Raw genomic sequence first — 17,589 nt, 5'->3', positions numbered from 1 at the left:
GTACCGAACCTGTCTTCCACCCCAAACCCAAGAAGGAAAGGAAAGAATGTGAAGGTCCCAGCACCCTCCCCTCCCCGCCGTGGCAGGCTGGGCTGCAACCTCCCAGTGAGGGTCTGGAGCTGCAGAGTATGGGACCCTAGGGTGGGGCCAGCATAGGCCTGGGTACACACCTGCTCCTTGAGCTCGTTGAGCTGGGCAGTGAGGTGTGACACCAGCTTCATGGTGGAATTGAGCTTGTCCTGAAGAATCCGGATCTCATTCTGCTCCCCTTCCCCCTCATTGCTCACCAGTGACATGGCCCTCATGCGGGGGAACCAATCCAGGTTCTTGTTCTGAAAAAGATCCCGGGCAGGATGAGCAAGCTTGGGCCTGGCCTCGGAAGGCCTTGTTTATAGAAGCAGTAATGTAGGGGGAGCCTGCTGTCACATCCTGGACAAACTGCTCCCCAGGGATATGTCACGGGAAAATCTGGACCGACGGGGTCCTCCCTGGAGCCAGAGAGCTGGCCGTGAACCCTCAATGGGGTGTTGAGGCCAGAGCGTGGTGACAGGCCAGTTTCCATTAGACAGCCTCAAGTCCCACTGGTATTGACACCATCTGTTTACTCTCTTCACACCCCACGAGAGGTGGAGGGGGGCCTCTGCATCAGGCCCTGAAGCTCCTTCCTTCCTCCCTCCCTTCCTCCCTTCCGCCCCACCCCACCCTACACGCCCTACACCCCAGGAAGCTGCGAGCCAGACAAATGGCACGCTGAGGGACAGGAGGCTCTGCCGAGGACAGCTGGCATCTGACACGTGTCTGAGAGGCAAGGCCACGTTTCCCAGGACAGAGGAGACACAGGAGAAGACCACCAGTTTCCTGGCCCCTTGTCACAAGCCATGAGTTCTCAGACCGACAGATAAACCTATACTAAAGATCTGTTCAAATTACAAACTTAAGAAACAAATAGAACCCTCCCCCCGTCCCCTGCCCCTGCCATGCTGCTAAATACGTCTTTTCTCTTAGCCTGCAATTTATCCATTGTGCAAGAATTTGAAGATGTACTACATTTGATGGAATGGATGGGCTTCATTTCCCCAAAACACTGCAAGATTTTTTTTTTTAATTTACTGCCTTCCCTCCCTTCATCACTACAGAAATTGCACAGATTAACTTTGATTCCTCCTAGGTCTGATAGTTTCAAAGTTTTTCCAAAAGCTCTGTCTCAGCCTGACCATACAAAGCTCAGGGAAGCTGCCCTTCCTCCTGCTGAGCTGGCTCCCTGAGGATGGTCCACGGAGCGGTGGCCCCTGCTCCCCGGATTCCTCAGGTTCGGGCACCCACAGGCCCTGGGGACACCATGTACATTTTTCGGGGCTGGCAGGTCAGCTGTGGGCTTTTTCCAGACAACAGCGCCCAAGCAGAAGAGCTCAGAGTCCCCTCCGGCAGCATAGGCAGCTGGCGGGGCCCTGGTGAGGATGGCATCCCCACGAGCGTGCCCAACTGTCCCGCCCACCCCCGGGGTCACACCTTGATCATCTGGGCCACGTAGCTCTCGGGCCCTGTGTAGTCCGTCTTGTTTTTCACTCGGACCAGCACAATGAAGTACAGGTAGTTCCACATGTTATGTTCAAACTTGATGTGCTCCTCAAATGACACTGTCTTGTTATCGAATTTGTCTCTCTCCAGACCTGTGGGGGTGCAGAGGGGGAGTGAGGAGGACAGAGAGCCGAGGTGGGGCCACCTGGTGGAGTAGACACCGCCTCGTGGTGTGTAGCGGGTTTGTGTCCTCGGCCTAACAGGCCAATGAAGGTGAGTGACGGCCCCCCCGGCCCCCACAGTCGCAGCCCTCCACCTGGGGGCGGAGGCCCAGGGCAGCCAGCGCTCCCAGCAGCTGGGCAGGCAGGAATGGCCGAGAAGGGTCTGTCCCACAGGTGACACCTGCTCCTTAGCCTGTGGTGAGCCACTAGCACTTCACAGCAGGAGCGGGAAAAGCCCTGGAACGGGGGTCAGAGAGCCTGGGTTTCCTCCATAAACTGAGAAGGCCCTTCTCAGGGCCTTTCTGAGGCCCTTTCCCACCCCTTCTATGACCTCAAGTTCAGGCAGGGTCCTGTTCACCTCAGGACTGGCCTGAGCAAAAAGTCCCGGAGCCACCAGCCCCAGGGCAGGGCCCTCTGGTGGCCACGCGAACCTGGGAAGGGCCAGACTGAGGCTGCCATGCCCCCCCACACACGCCCAGTCAGCCCGGGAGGCAGGAACCAGGCCTCACCACAGATGAAGCACGTGGTCTTGAGAATTTCTTCCTTCTTCTGCTTCTCGCTGCGCAGGTCAGCGAAGGTATCGATGATCACCCCAAAGATGAGGTTCAGCACGATGATGATGACAATGAAGAAGAACAGGAGATCATAGACCACTCGGGCTGGGAAGAGAGACTCCTGCAGGGGTGAGGCAGGGAGGCTGGGCCCAGTTCACCAGAGCAGGCCAGACTCAGGCAGGGGGCAGGGCAGTGACAGAGGAGGCCAGGCCCTCAGCAGAGGGGAATGAAGGCCTCTGGCTCCCAGGACCCTGAGGGAGGCCAAGCCCACCCAGCCAGGCTCACTCTGAGCAGCAGGGCAGCGAGCACTGCAACCGCAAGCCCTGAGTGCAGGTCAGGAAAGAGCAGATGCCGGATCCCAGCTGGGCTGAGCCCCATGGAAGGAGTCCAGCACAGGGCAGTAAGGCTGGAGGTCGAGGCTTGTCTCTGCCCCTGACTCTTGGTTGGGGGCAGAGCCAGTTCTGAACTCCTCTGCCCCACCCTGGGGATGCCTGGCCTCACACATTCTGGAAACTGTCTGGCCCAGGGAAGTGGCTTCTCGCTCCCATGCGACCGGGGACAGACTGACTACCGGTGATGCCTGGCTGCCTAAGTCAAATCCTGAGGCCTCCTTGTGGAGCCAACTCAGCTTCCCCACCCTGCCCACCCCAAATGTGGGCTGGGGCCCTGCCTCACAGAGGAAGCCAGTGTTGCCGGGGATCCGCCCGATGTCTGACTCATGCCTTCCCTAGCCTGGGCAAAGCCTGGTTGCCAAGGTTTTAGAGCAGCTACGGTGAGCTGGTGGGGGGTACAAGCGGAGTGGGGCGGGGAAACCCAACAAGCTTGGGAGCGCTGCTTGACTTTGGCTCGGTGGGAGAGCAGAAGGGGATGCATGGTGGGGACCAGCAACACTGCAGATGGTGGGAGGGCCAAGCTGCTTGCTCTGCCGGCCTGTGACCTGAGGGCAGGACCCCACCATGGCTGGCTAGGCCAGGCCTTGGGCAGCATGGATCTGGGAGTGGGGCCAGGGATGCTCACGTCTTTGGAGGGCTTGCGGAGAATGTCGCCCACGCCACCTCCGTTGCGCAGCCCGTGGTTCATGACGGTGACGATGCACATCAGCAGAGTGTCACAGGCCCGCTCCGTGCTCTCCAGCTCTTCGTTCCCTACAAGCAGAGTGTGGGCGCACACCCACATCAAACCACCTGCCTCCACGCCCCTCCCCCAGGCTCCCTGAGACACACTGCGCTCACCTTCCAGGACCTCGGGTACCGAGACCCCGGAGTCACAGTTCAGCTGGTCCCCACTGCACGTGCCCACAAACGTGGCAGCTCCATGTGGCATCCCCAGGGGGCTGGCTAGAGAGGACAGGGCTGAGGTCAGCAGGATAAGGACATGGCTGGCCTGATGTACCATTCCCCTCGTCGTGTCCCCAGCATCACATCCTCCACGAAGCCTTCCCCCATCCTGCAAGCTCCCCACTGTCAGGCTACGAATGAAGGGTCTTCATGCCCTGTCCCCCCCGCCCAGCTCCGGGCTGTGTACTGAGGGCAGGAAGGGGGTCCACACCCTTGAGCCTGGCACACAGGCAGTCCCTGCAAATACTGAGTTTAACATGAATGCCAGGGTCTGCAAGCAAGAAGCTCCTTAGGGAGCCGAAAACCAAGGCTCTCCCACCCCCTCAGCCTGTGCCAGGGCGACTGGTACGAGCTAGCCCTCCACAGGACCCAGGAGGAGAAACTGAGGCAGGGAGCCTGGTTGGATAAGCACTCCCAGGGCCTGATCATTTGTGCAGTCCCCCTCCCCCCACCCATCACAGAGAGGAGCACCAGACCTCCTGAGTGATTGCCGGGCAGCCGGTCAACCTCGAGGATGAAGTCATCCTTGAGGAAGAGGAAGCCAACGATGGAGAAGAGGTAGACGAGGATGAGGGCCAGCAGGGCGGTCAGCAGGATAGAGCGGCCATTGCGGGTCACGCTCTTGATGACATTGAATAGCGTCTCCTCACGATAGATGAGGTCAAAGAGCTGCAAGGTGGGGATACGGCCTTGAGGGCCTGCAGCAGCCACCAGCTCCCGGTGGCTTCCCACAGGCTCTACCCGAAGGAGCTGCGCTCAGGCAGGTGGAACCAGCCTGGAGGACCTGGAGGGGGAGGCCACTCGGAGGAACCTGGACTTCTAAGCCCAAGGGAAGGGAATGGCCCCGGAGAAGGCGTAAAGGGTGAATGGGCAGACAAACCCGCACAGCGCTGGGGAGATGGACAGCTCCTAAAGTGTGCCTGCCATCTGCCAGGACATACTCTGTAGAGTTTTAATGCATTAGCTCATTTCAGCCTCATGACCATTCTAGAAAATAGGTGCTGTTAATTATCTGTGATTTACAGAGACAGAAAAGGAGGTGTAGGGCAATTAAGAAACTTGCCCAAAATTACAGAGCTGAGAGTGGCCGAGCTGGGAAACAAACCTGGGCAGTCCAGCTCCTCGGGAGCTGGGCCAGATGGGAGTCAGGAGTGGCCATCAGGGCTCTGAAGGCCAGGCTGGGGTCAGGCAGAGGAGGACTCTGGAAGTCCATGCCTTCCAGCCCCGCAGCAAGAGGACTGGACAGAAAGACCAGTGCGGGGGAACCGCTAGCAAGCTGAGGGGCACACGCCCCTGCCAGCCCCACCCCCAGCAGACTCACCAGGATGCTGTAGAAGAGCTCATGGACAAAGAGGCCCAGGACACTCGTCAGGATGTAGCCCACGTGGTAGAGGAACTCCACGTCCATGACCATGGCCTTATAGCCTCGGATGAACGTGCCGCGGTTGCCCACAAAGCTCACCACAAAGACGATCTTGTTGGTCAGCTGAGGGCAAGTATAAGGCATGGGGATCAGTGTCCCACCACCCACCCCAGATGTCCACTCTCTGCAGCGGTGCCCCTTCTGTGGAGCAGATCTGAGCTGGTCCTGCTCACACTGGCAGGCCTGGCATTAATGAGACTGCTTCTGGAAATGTATCTGGGCTCCTGGGATAGAATAGGGGAGAAGCCCCTGGGGCCCCTGGCTCCAGGAAGAAAGTGAGATATAGGTGAAGGAGGATAGAATCGGATAAATCAACCTTGGCCTTTATGGTGACTTGGTAAGTTAGGAAAAGGCGATTTACAGATCTGCCCCACCGCCCACCCTTGCTCCAGGTACTTTTTATTTCCAGCTGTCAGGAATTGTCAGAACATACACATCTTTGATGTCTACAGTGTGAATAGTGCCCAGCAGACACCATGTACACGGCAGCCCTGAAGCTGGTGCCCCAAAGTGACCCCTAGCTGACTGGCTCCAAGTGCCTGTTGCCCCAGGTTGTCTAAGGAGATGGAGGAGGCACAGATCAGTCCTGCCCCTGGATTTTTAACAAGCCTGATCCCAACACAAGGACAAGGGGGGCTGGGCAGAGCAGTGGCTGCTGGGAGGCGGCCGGCCTGCGTGAGGGCCAACAGCACCATGAGCATGGGGGAGGCATCAGGCACTCACGTTGAGGGCACCCAGGATGTTGAGTGTGGGCCCAATGCCCAGGTAGTAGATGGAGCGCAGGATGAGTGCCACGATGAGGGGGCGGATGCTGTAGCGCTTGGTGAACAGGGCCACAATGGAGAAGCAGATGAGAATCCAGAACAGCAGTGAGATGAGTGGGGAGCCCAGCACACCTGGGGCAAGGGGGCAGGGGTGAGCGCTGGTCAGCTAAGCCCACCACAGCCCCAGCCCCCACAGACTCCAAGAAGCCACCCCCTCCTGGAAACCTTCCCTCATAGTATGTTCTTGGTCACCTGGTAATAGGGCCCCCACCATCACACCTGCCTGTCTAGGTTTAAGGCAGGAGGCCCTACCCAGCTGCTGCTACCATATCTGAGCTCTGCCTCATGTTTGTGTGAGAGAGAGACAGAGAGATTTGTACTGTCTCCAGAGGTCAAGGACCCTGCCTGTGCCACAGACCACATCTCTCTCCCCACAATGGAGTGCAGAGCCCAAAGAGCAGTGCAGGGGTGCTCTTCCCCACTCAGCATCTGGTCCCCTCAGAGCCTGGCGGCCCCATGGCTCTGCCCAAACCCAGGGAGGGGGCGTGGTGGGCTGCCAGCCTTGCATCCCCACCTGTGGACGCGCCCTCCATGTAGGGGTAGAAGAAGGCAATGATGATGTTGATAAAAACTGCCAGGTTGAAGGAGATACTGCCCCACAGGGTCATGCGGCGGGAGAACCAGTAGATCAGTGGCATGCCTGAGGGAGGAGGGTGGTGGCAGGCTGGCGTGAGTGGGGGTCTCTGATCAACACTGTCCACCCACCGCACGCAGGCCCCTGGTGCCTGCACGAGTTCCAGGCCCCACTGCAGGAGGAAAACGTGGCTGGAGCCCTCCTAGGGGTGGCATGCGGTGAGACAACCACGGGTACGTGAGGGGGGGGTTCTGCAGGGGGCATCACTGAGCAGCTCCAGGCCCAGCCTTGCCCTCCCGCCCTGCTGGGGTCCTCACTGCGGAGCTTGCGCTGCCATTCCATCTCATTGTGCAGGAACGAGGACTGGTCGAAGAAGTCGCTCACTTTGCTGCCCTGCTCATCCTGCTCCGTGGTGGTGAAGAGCCGGTGCTTGGTCTCCTCGGTCAGGAACTGACAGATGCCAGGCACCGGAAACACGATCTGCTCCATGCTGCGGTCCTGCCGCACAATCTGGGTGCACACAGGCACGTGGTCACACCTAGGCCGCAGCCACCGAGGGCCAGGTTCACCGCCATCACTCACAGCCCCCTGCTGCCCTCAGGCCCACCTCTATCTGGGAGGTGTGGTTCTCGTAATAGGCCAGGGGGTCCTCCTCCTCCTCCTGTGCTGGCGCCGAGGACTTGAGCATCTGGGACAGCTGCTTGTTGTTGAGGCTGAGCTGGGGGTAGAGGGGCCGCTGAGTCAGGCGGCAACTCCCTACTGCTAGGCCTGGCCCCGGAGCCCAGCCAGACCCAGCCCAGCCCAGCCCAACGAGGATGAAGCCCCAAATTAAGAGGGGGGAGGGGGAGAGCCATGTCCAAACAACCCCACAGGACAGTCAGCACCCTCCGCTGTCCTGCTCTGGGCTTCCACTCCGTCCAGGTTTCACCCGGGGCCACCAAGGGCCACCGGGCCGGCTCCTCCCGCCCTCAGCCCTGCCCTCTCCCCCCCAATTCTAGCTCTTTACTCAGCTTCAGGCCACGTCCCCGCCGCACTCCGCCCGGAGCCCCTGGCGCCGACCCGCCTCATCCCGGATTCCCACGGGCGCCCATCGCCGCCCTCAATCCCTAGCCTCACCCCCAGATACCGGCCGCTCCAATCTCTCGCCCAGCCCCGCCCCTAGATCTAAGCCCTGCCCCACATCCTGCCTCATCCTCGGGCCCCCACCATGGAAGAGATGCCCTCGGCCTCCTCCTCTTGGATGCGCCTCACCGGCTTCAGCAGGTGCTGCAGCTGCTTGTTGTGCCTAGAGAGCTGCGAGAGGGCGGGGCCGAGTCACGGGGCGGGGCCGAGTCACGGGGCGGGGCCGCCGGGCGGGGCGTGGTCTCGGCGGGGCGGGGCGGGGCGGGGCGGGGCGGGGCGGGGCCGGTACCTGCAGCGCCAGGATGTAGATGTTGTGGCCCACTTCCCGTGGGCTCACCTCCGAGTTCTCACGCTCGTCCTCCTGCAGGTAGGCTTTCTTGATGACGTCCACCTGGTGGGACAGGGCCTGGTTGAACGCCGTCTTCCTGGGGCTAGGGAACTACCTAACACCCACCCACCCCAGCCCACCCGCACCTCCCCCAACTCCCGCCTTCCCACCTGACCCCTGGCCCAGCCTCACCAGCTCCTGGGGCCGCAGGCTGATGAGGATTCGCTCCGCGTTTTCACTGTCGTGCCGGCTCTCCATCAGAGCCAGGAGCAGCTTGGAGGCATTGTCCTGTGGACAGGTGGGGAGGAGGGCAGGCCACAGTCTGAGGGCCCCCATAGTGACCCCGACAAACCCTTCCTCTGTCTACTTCACAACAGCCTCCCCCGGCCCGCAAGATGTGTCACCACCTTTGCATTCCCCACTGTTCCCCAGGACTTGCTGAGAAGTGCCCTGCAACGCCAGCCCACCCGCTGGCTGCCTTCACCCCCACCCTGAAGCGGGTGCACACAGTCCCCCAGATAGCAGACACCTACACAGGAGGCCCTCAGATAAACCCAGAACACGTTTGCTCACACTCTCATTCGTGTATGCTTATGAACACGTACACATTAAACACATCACCACACCCCAAATGCACACTCAACACATGCACCCACGTCACATGCACACTCGTGTGAGCTGCCAGGAGCCCCACCTTGAGCTGCAGCACCAGATCCATGCGGTACTTGCACAGGGGACTGATGTCATTGAGAATCAGCGCAGTGATGATGTCTATGCCATTGGACTCGTGTGTCACGATGCAGGTCTGGCAGGAGGCAGTGGGGGTACATGGGGCCCGGGACCCTCAGAACTGTGGCAGCTCCGGAGCCCTCAGTCTCTCCCCAGCCCTGCCTGCTCCATCCACCCACACGTCCACGCTGCCATGATGGCTCACCTGGTTCTCGTGGCAGGGGCCCTGGCAGTACTCAGTGAGGGTCTCCAGGGTCTGGATGACGAGGCCCACATTGTCCTCATTGATGTAAAGGCCCAGCAGCCCCAGGCCGCCGGTGGTGCTGCCGCACATGATGTCTAAGAACTGGAGTGTCTCACACACCAGGTTGTAGTTGGTCTTGTTGTTCTGAGAGCGCAGGAAGTTCTGCAGGGCACAAAAGGGTGGGCACAGCCGTCACAGGGAGGGAGAGGCCTGGGATGGCGGCCCTGTGTGCGGCAGATGGCAGGCGTGGTGGTGGAAGGGGCAGGTGCTCACCTGCAGGTCCCGGTTGTGATTCTCACAAAGCAGCTGCAGAAAGCGCAGGATGGGCTGCATGATGAGCACGGACATGCCCATCTCGTTGCTCTGTACGCGCTCACCCACCTCGTGGCCCCGGCGCAGGCTGGGGCCCAGTGAATAGCGGGACGGGGAGCCTGGCATTGAGAAGGAAGCCACACGACCTGCAGGGCAAAGCCTGGTGAGGCTGGGCTGCTGGAAAGGACCTCACTCTCACCCTATGTTCACCCTATGTTCCCACCCTCAGGCGCCTGCCTGCACCTCTTGCCCTGTGACCACCGCACCCTATACCCTCTGACCCCGGCCGGGCACCCCCATCCTGTACCGCCATGACCTCTGACCTTTGGTGGTGGGGCCTGCCGGTTCCCGGTCTTCACGCGGCTGGCTGCCCAGGTCGTTCATGTTGACAGCCACCGTGGACTTGGTCTCCTGCTGGGCCCGCTTCATGCGGTCGTGCAGCACTTTGAAGAAGCGCTCTGACTTCTTGTCAGTCATCATCAGGTTGTAGAAGGATTTCTGGGGAAAGGGTGGCTCTCAGCACTGGGCCTGGCTCTGAGCAGCCCCCGGTGAGTCCCTGGAGGGCTCTATCCCTTGCTGCAGGGATGAGGTGGTGCCACAGATGGGTCCCCAGACAGGCTCTAGGACTACTGCTGGGGCTGGGGTGGCCGGGATTGGCAGAGGCGGAGGGGAAGGGTCCCAAACTGCTATCACAGCGATGCTGGAGGCCTGCACCAGCCTCCTCACACTATCTGCATGTACCCTTGGCCCTCCATCAGCTCCCCACACAGCAGGTGCCCCTCGGAAGTCTGAGTCTTGTCCTTCCCCTGCCCGAAACCCTGCAGTGCCCCATCTCACCCACAGGAAAAGCCGCACCTCACAGCAGCCACAAGGCCATCTGAAGGCCTGCTACCTCTCTGACCCCAGGGCCCACCACTCTCCCCTTCTCTCCCTTCTCCTGCCACATCAGCCACTTCCCCTTCAAACTTGGCCCCAGCTGCCTGCTCCACCCTGATTGTTGTCCCAGCACCCCCTTGGCCCTTCACCACTGTCTAACACACTCTCTGCATCGTGTAGGGATTGTAGTTATTGGCTAGTGTCCCCCCCAGGATATAGGACCAATCCACAGGATGTATGGATTTTGTCTTTCTTGTTCACTGCTGAATCCTTAGTGCCTTGAACACTGACAGGCACTTGGAAGGCATGAGTATAGCCTTATTAAAACAACACGTGGGGGCAGCCTGGGTGGCTCAGTGGTTTAGCGCTGCCTTCAGCCCGGGGTACCATCCTGGAGACCCGGGATCGAGTCCCACTTCGGGCTCCCTGCATGGGGCCTGCTTCTCCCTCTGCCTGTGTCTCTGCCTCTCTCTCTCTCTCTCTCTCTGTGTCTCTCATGAATAAAAAATAGATGATAGATAGATAGATAGATAGATAGATAGATAGATAGATAGATTAGATAGATAGATAGATAGATGATAGATAAAATTAAAAAAAAAAAAAAAAACATCACATGGAGGGTGCCCGGGTGGCTTAGTCAGTTAAGCATCCGACTCTTGGTTTCGGCTCACATAGTGATCTCAGGGCCGTGTTGGGCTCCACGCCTGGCAGAATCTGCTTAAGATTCTCTCTCCCTCTCCCTCTGCCCCTCCTCCCTTGCTCACTCTCAAATAAATAAATCTTTAAAAACAAAACAAAACAAAAAATCCAAGGCCTGAATGAACGAATGGGGCTAGAGCAATCCTAGGGGACTTTTCAGAGGAGGCAGTCCTTCAGTTAGGCACCAGAGGCCAAGGAGGATGTAGAGGGGGAGGCAAGGAAGCCTGAGCAGAGGCTGAGAGGCAGGGATGATGGATGTGATGTGGGCAGTGTGCTAGGGAGACAGGCGCAGGCCTGGCTTCAGCAGGATGGTATGCGTGGGTAGAAAGAGGCCACGTGACACGGGGACAGTCACGGGGGGGATGTGTGTGGACCCGCCCACGCACAGCCAGACCGTGCAGGCCCCCAGCGCCTGGCCCTGCAGCCAGGCCCCGGCGGTCCCAGCAACATGGCACACCGTACCTCCTCCTGAGCAGGGGGTGAGCCCCCCAGCACCCCCAGCCGCTCCACACCTGGATCTCGGTGTTGCCACCATCCAGGAGGCGGATGGCCAGGCCAATGCTCTCCTGGAAGATCTTCTCATTCTTGGTGCTGGTGATCAGGTCACATACCAGCTTGGTGGCCCCCTCCTTGTCCAGCCGGCACTGGGTGGCCGCAATCGCCGACCAGTCTTGGTCCAGGCCTGCAGTTGGGGAACCCACGTGAGGGGGCGAGGGGCAGGGGAACAGAAGGGAGGGCCACCCAGAGGCCCAGTGGCAAGGAGGCAGTACTGACCGGTGCCCATGGGGTCCGGGAGGTCCCCCCTAGAGCTGGACTTGCGGTTCTGGAGATAGTTCTGTAGCAGCATCTTGCGCAGCTGATTGCCCTGTGGGGAAGGGAGTGAGGCCCCACACTGGCACATTTCACCCTTTAACCACCAGCCCCGGAGCTGGCCCTGAGTCCTTGGCCCTTCTGGCCGGGCTCTCATGACGTCCAGCTCACCGGGGCACTCACCCGGTCCCCGTACTTGGCCTTCTTGAGCAGCATTTGCTGCAGGGTCCGCAGCACCTTGACACACAGCTTCTCCTCCGACTCCATGAGGTCCTTGGTATGCTGGATCAGCCTAGCGGGTGAGGAAGGGGGGCACGCTCGGGGCATCCCCAGCCGCCTCCCTGCAGCCACTCCCCCTGCCCCGTCCCCGGCAGGAGCGCACACGGCCCTCCGCCCGGGGGCTGTTGGTCCCCACGGGCCCCTTCCTGCCCTTTCCCAGGCTGCCTTGCACCTGCCGCTCCCACCCCCGTGCCCGGCTCGGCATCTCGCTCACTTGGACAGGAAGCCCCCACTCTCGCAGCGCTGGTAGGCCTCACTGCCCTCCAGGAAGAGCAGCTCAGGCCAGTGCAGGACGTCCACCAGCACAGACAGCTCAGCCTGGACCAGGGGCCGCAGCCGCTCCTCCAGGGCCGTGATGATGTCCTGGGCAAGGCACGGCTCTGTCACTACTGGGCCAGGTGCAGGCCACCCAGGCCCAAGAGAGGAGTGAGGCCATTTCTCCATATCATTGCTCCTGCCCCCACGCCAAACAGCCCTGCGATTGCTCCCAGCCTGTGTGAGGGGCCCTCACCCACAGAACCACCCTGAACAGTGCAGGTTGTCTGCGGGCTCAGAGCCCCTGACTGGGAGCCACCCACCCAGGCTTTTCTCCCAACCCCTCCTCTGGCTGTGTGACCTGGGGCAAACCCCTCGTCCTCTCTGAGTCTCGGCCTCCTGCTGTGGATAGTAAGAAGTGTGTAGACCGTGGACTGGAATGTGTTGCATAAACACGAAGTGTTCTCAGGACTGAGAGGTGTCCTGACCCCCTTTACGAGCACCCACCCTACTAGGGGATGCCTGGGTTCTCCTGGCTTCCCCTGTAACGATGCCTCACGGTCCCGTGCCCAGGGCCAAGCCCCACAGCCACCTGCAGCTTCTCGATGATATTCTTGTAGTCCCACTGGTTGGCAGTGGGTGTGACGCGGGGGAAGGCCCGAGTGGCCGCCTTGTAGTTGGACGCGTTGCGCTGGGCAGCGGCTACACAGCTGGCACTGCTGCTGAGCAGCGAGCTGATGTGTGCGTCCAGGTCCATAGGCAGGGAGATGGCCCGGCCTTTGGCTGGGGAGAGAGACGGGGGCGCTGGAGGGCACTCGGGGTGCAGGCTTGGCCAGCCAGAGGGGCCAGGGCTGCCGTGCTGGGGGCAGGGAGAACTAACTGAGACTCGGGGACATGCTGGCCCCCACTTGGCCTGAAGTGCCCTCTTCCCCTTTCCAGGCAAAAGGAGGGAGTGTCTGCCTCTTTGATTCTACCCTGCTCCACCCTGACCCATCCCTCCTGTCTCCCACCTCTCAGTCCCCTTCCCCAGTGTTCCCCAGCAATCTGCCGGCCTCCCTTCTGCCTGAAACCATCCACAAGCATGCAAGAGACCTTGGCTGGGGGATGTCACACATCATTGTCCTCCGGGGAACTGACTCAAAGCTCAAAGGAGATAAAGCTTCTGTCAATTGCTAAGATGCCAAGAAGGACTTACTGAGAACTACCTGGGAGCAGATGATGGGGGAGCTGAGGAGTACAGAGTTTTATTTGGAGGGCAGGTGTCCCTGTGGTGAAGGGAGGGGCAGGGGTTGGACTTAGCCAGTCCCCAGGGCACACTCACCCACCATGGCGAGGGTCCGGATGCAGGCCTCCACGGAGCCCTTGTGCTGCTGCTGCAGCCACGGACACTCGAGCAGCCGTGTGGTGGACTGCAGCAGCTGCACCACAATGGTCTGGTGTGTCTGCAAGAGGCAACACAACCACTGCTACAGCCTGCCCACCCTCTGCCCTGGGCAGCCCTAGGCCCGGTGACCAGGGCCCACTGGGAGTGGGCATGACGGAGGAAGAAGGCTTCTAATAGCTACCATACGTCTCTGTGCCGGTTGGAAGAAGGCACCCCTTTTCCTCTTGGAAGTGCACAACCTGCCCAACCGTACGTGCAGCCCTGTGAGAACTCCCTGAGGTCCAGACCTAGGGCTTATAGACCTATTGCTGAGCCTTTACTTCCTTTAAAAAATTTTTATAAAATAAATCAATATTGCAAAAAGGTGATATAATCCCATGGTTCAAAACCGAAAGTATGCAACACAAAAGCATGACTTTGAAAAGCCTCACCCCGGCCTTGATCCCATCAGCCCATTCTCCCACTTCTGCCCGGGATGGAGAGGTGGGAAAAGCTGACACAAATCATTCATAGTCCCGAAGAGGTCCCAGGGTCCAAAGACGTGTGTGTCAAGACAACCCGCCCTTGTGGACAGACCAGGACCCATTCCACCCTCAGGCCCTCTGTGTGTAGGTAACCCCTCTGTGGGTCTCTTGTGTCCATGCGGGGACTTCTGGTGTTATGATTTATGATTTGTTTTGCGGGCTCCCTCCTCCAGGGAACCTGCCTCTCTTGCCTTCAAGGGGCTCTGGGCTATGAAGTCTGGGGATCCGAGAATAATTGAGGGGACATGACTCCAGTGACCAAAGGCAAACTTCTGCTCCCTAGCCTCGAGCCTTTCTGCTGATGCAGGTGAGACTGCAGAAGGCTGTCTTTTCGGGCCTGGGGCACCCGATCAACTAAGCCAACACCAAAGATCTCTGCATCGGGCCCTCTGGATTACTGCTCGGGCTCTGCTATCCATCACAGTAGACATGACCGTCCTCTCTTTGGTGAGGCGGTGCTGCCAGCTCTCCCCTGCCACCCTGGGGCCCGTCATGCGAAGTCAATTTAGGAATTCCTGTTCCAGGGTACTGTCCCCACTGTAATTCCTGACCCACAGAAGTTATAGGAGAATAAATGTTGTTTTAAGCTGCTAATTTTGGGGGCAATTTGTTACACATACACAACTAACACACACATGTGTGTCCTTGTGCTACGTCTTTATGCGCCACAAGCAAACATGAGTATTTACTCTCCTTTTCCCCTTCCCTGCACACAAGTTGTGCGGGTGGGAGAAGCTCACCTGCAGGGAGGTGCTGTTCTCAGAGAATGGAGAGCTGAAGAAGGCATTGATGGTGTCCAGCACGACTGTCAGCACGTACTTCTCCAGGGTGGGGTCAGCCAGGCGCTTCTCCCGCTTACTGCAGACCTGGGGTAGGAGACAGGCCCCTCCACTCACTCCCCCTGGAAGGCTGCCTGGACTCCCACCCATGACCCTGCCTAGCACGGCGCGCCCACAAGCCCACGCCGCCCCCCGGGGACAGACCCGAGCCATGTCCAGGGTGAAGTTCTCAAAGAGTGTCCAGATGTGATTGCTGGTGTAGATCTCCTTCATCTCCACCTCTGTGTCCACGTAGCAATGATTCACAAAGTTCACGTAGGCCATTTTCACCTGAGCAGCCAGGAGCCAGGTCAGGGGCGCTAGGGGGGGCACCTGCCCAGGCTCTCCTCTGCACCCTATCGATTCTCCCCTGACCTCCCCGCTTGGTCCTCTGGCCATGCCCCTCCCATCACCCCATGCTCCTTACATCCCAGGACTGAGAGGCTGCCCCCGCCTGGCTCTACCACTGCCCTCCGCCGCCTCTACCCTGGCCCTCCTCCACTCCCCCACGGACCACCTCTCCCAGTCCCCAGAAGACCTCCGTGATGCAGTCCTCATGCGTCACCACAGACACCACATCCTCCAGGGGCAGCAGAGAGGTGCACTTGATCTCAGTGTAGACGTTCTTGCCCTCAGCGCAGGCGGCCAGCAGGTCCACCAGGGAGATGTGGTACATGAGTGGGCTGTGGTCCTCCACGCCGTCCCGGGCAGCCTTCATCATGTCCAGCAGGTGGGCCAGTGAGGCCTTGTCATTGTAGAACACGACCACGTCGTCACCTGCGTTGGTCAGCTGCAGGCAGGAAGGGTGCCCCGTCAGACCCCCCCGCCTCCCCAGTCCAGCAGGCAGGCCCCAGGCTCCAGGGAGAGATTGGGACTCTGACCCCGGCCCTCACCTGACTACTCAGGAACACCTTCCCCTGCATGGCCCCCAGGGCTGTGGGCTGATGCCTCGGGCCCTCTACCATTAGGGCTGAACCTGGACCCAGATGAAGTGCCCCCTCCTCCAGATGCTGGGCCCATACAGAGAGCATGAAGGATGGTGCCCCCCTGACATCCCCCAGGTACACATGGCCCTTGGCATACAGCAGCTGCTTTAACAATTTTTAAATACGTGATAATAAAAGGATAAAGAGAGGAGTGTTTGGGTGCCTTCAGGCCTGCCGTCTGAGTCCTCCTAGACCTGCCCCTGTGACCTAAGTTCTCCCTCCCCTGGGGCTAATGCCTTCAGTGTCCCTTCTGTGACTTGCTATCTGACTTGTCTTAACTTTGGATCCTGCCTCCTGAGTTCCCTGTCTGCAGCCACCAGTGGAGCTCCCCTGCGCCCCTTGGCCTCGTCCTCACCTCGGTCATGATCATGTCCTGGCACTTCTTGACGTACTTGCCCTCGGCCTTGATGACAGTGTGCAGGAAGTCCAGGTACTGAACGTGCCGCCCGTGGGTGGCCAGCAGATGCACAAAGTGCTGCAACACGGGCTCGCTGATTTCCGAGCACAGCTGATAGTTGTTAAGGAAGATGTGCTGCATGGTCTCCGCCTCCAGGAGCTGTGGGCAGGTGGGCAGTCATGAGAAAGGGGGATCCAGGTCCTGCCTCCCCCCGCAGCTCCTCCCACCTTGTGCCCTTACTCCCGGCGTGAGGAAGAGGTGCAGGTGCTTATGCAGCAGGGCCTGGTTGCCGGGGTTCCCCGCACAGAACTTCTGCAGAAACTGGTGCGTGTAGCGCAGGATCTCCATCATCTTGGCATCTCCCTGGGTACCAGGAGGGGATGGGGAGTGAGGCCGGGCCTTGGGCCTGAGGTCCAACAAGTGTGGCAGCAGGTCAGGGCTTGGGACTGGGACCACAGGGAGGCCGGGCTTAAGGTGAAAGCTGGGCCTCCAGGTCAGGATAAGGAAATGTGTGAGGGGCTAAGGGTCAGAGGCTGAGGTGAGGCTGGCATGGGGGAGCAAGGCTGAGGGGTCAGGGTCAGGGTCAGGTGAACCCTGGGTGTAGGGCTCAAGAGCCAGTGAGAGGCTTGGCACACATCAGGATCAAGGTCAGTCAAGGTGAGGCATGGAAAGTCAAAAGGTGAAATGATGCTGAATTTGGAGTCTGGGGCCAGGGTGTGTGGGAGTCAGGTCAGGGTGAGAGATCAGAGCGAGGCTAGGGTATGAAATCATCAGCAGCAGTCATTATGAGGAGCTGACCTCTGAGTCACAGACAGGCTGGGATCGGATTAGGATCAACATGGCTCAAGATGCAGAGACAACAGTCAGAGGTCACAGGGAAGCAGAGATGGTCAGGATGTAGCCAGAGAGGGAAACTTACTGGGGTCAGGGTCAAGGATTGGGGTGAGGCGGGGCTAGGTCAACATTCGGGGTTACTGTGTGGTCAGGGCCTGGCGGGGAGCTGCCCCAGGGAGCCAGAGGTCAGAGGTCACCTTGTCATAGGGGATCTGCAGCAGGTCCAGCATGACCTTGTGGGCATCCATGTTCTTGAGCAGCCTCTGCTGCTTCTTCCTCATCTGCTCCCCGACGCCGCACATCTTGTTCAGCCGCTCCAGGATCTGGCAAGGGTGGGGCGGTGAGCCTGGAGCGCCTTCCCTCCGCCCTGGCCCCCCTGCTCAGGCTGGTCAGAGCCCCCTGCCGGCCCAGCCAAGCCCCAGGCCACATCAGGGACGGGAAGGGGGAAGGAGGCCACGGTCACTGAGTCAGATCACCGCAACAAGGCAGGGGAGCACTAAAAACCCAATTCTGCCCATAAAAGTAAATAGAACAATATGAC

At 59.7% G+C, this 17,589-nt stretch overlaps 1 protein-coding gene across 6 annotated transcripts in view; it reads right to left on the bottom strand.

Moving 5' to 3' along the window:
- The window catches only part of ITPR3 (inositol 1,4,5-trisphosphate receptor type 3), a 69,219-nt gene that overhangs the window by 2,610 nt on the left and 49,020 nt on the right, over positions 1–17,589 (bottom strand). For 3 of the 6 annotated variants that reach the window (XM_038553760.1, XM_038553756.1, XM_038553757.1), the window contains exons 28-57: positions 17,246–17,371; positions 16,455–16,577; positions 16,173–16,373; positions 15,346–15,621; positions 14,997–15,122; positions 14,754–14,879; positions 13,427–13,547; positions 12,698–12,888; positions 12,065–12,213; positions 11,755–11,863; positions 11,536–11,626; positions 11,274–11,443; positions 9,510–9,684; positions 9,148–9,332; positions 8,836–9,036; positions 8,596–8,706; positions 8,094–8,189; positions 7,863–7,964; positions 7,658–7,744; positions 7,059–7,169; positions 6,769–6,961; positions 6,392–6,517; positions 5,777–5,949; positions 4,952–5,116; positions 4,107–4,299; positions 3,526–3,630; positions 3,311–3,438; positions 2,249–2,414; positions 1,510–1,670; positions 171–332 (exon numbers count right to left, since the gene is read on the bottom strand). In XM_038553760.1, coding sequence (XP_038409688.1) covers positions 171–332; positions 1,510–1,670; positions 2,249–2,414; positions 3,311–3,438; positions 3,526–3,630; positions 4,107–4,299; positions 4,952–5,116; positions 5,777–5,949; positions 6,392–6,517; positions 6,769–6,961; positions 7,059–7,169; positions 7,658–7,744; positions 7,863–7,964; positions 8,094–8,189; positions 8,596–8,706; positions 8,836–9,036; positions 9,148–9,332; positions 9,510–9,684; positions 11,274–11,443; positions 11,536–11,626; positions 11,755–11,863; positions 12,065–12,213; positions 12,698–12,888; positions 13,427–13,547; positions 14,754–14,879; positions 14,997–15,122; positions 15,346–15,621; positions 16,173–16,373; positions 16,455–16,577; positions 17,246–17,371 — 4,449 coding nt within the window. The remainder of the gene's footprint in view (positions 1–170; positions 333–1,509; positions 1,671–2,248; positions 2,415–3,310; positions 3,439–3,525; positions 3,631–4,106; positions 4,300–4,951; positions 5,117–5,776; positions 5,950–6,391; positions 6,518–6,768; positions 6,962–7,058; positions 7,170–7,657; positions 7,745–7,862; positions 7,965–8,093; positions 8,190–8,595; positions 8,707–8,835; positions 9,037–9,147; positions 9,333–9,509; positions 9,685–11,273; positions 11,444–11,535; positions 11,627–11,754; positions 11,864–12,064; positions 12,214–12,697; positions 12,889–13,426; positions 13,548–14,753; positions 14,880–14,996; positions 15,123–15,345; positions 15,622–16,172; positions 16,374–16,454; positions 16,578–17,245; positions 17,372–17,589) is intronic. The other 3 variants (XM_038553762.1, XM_038553759.1, XM_038553758.1) reach the window with 2 other exon arrangements.

This window comes from Canis lupus, chromosome 12 (genome assembly GCF_011100685.1).
Source record: "Canis lupus familiaris isolate Mischka breed German Shepherd chromosome 12, alternate assembly UU_Cfam_GSD_1.0, whole genome shotgun sequence".
NCBI lineage: Eukaryota > Metazoa > Chordata > Mammalia > Carnivora > Canidae > Canis > Canis lupus.
The sequence above is the reverse complement of the archived record's forward strand: the minus strand, read 5'-3'. Positions and strand labels throughout refer to the sequence as shown.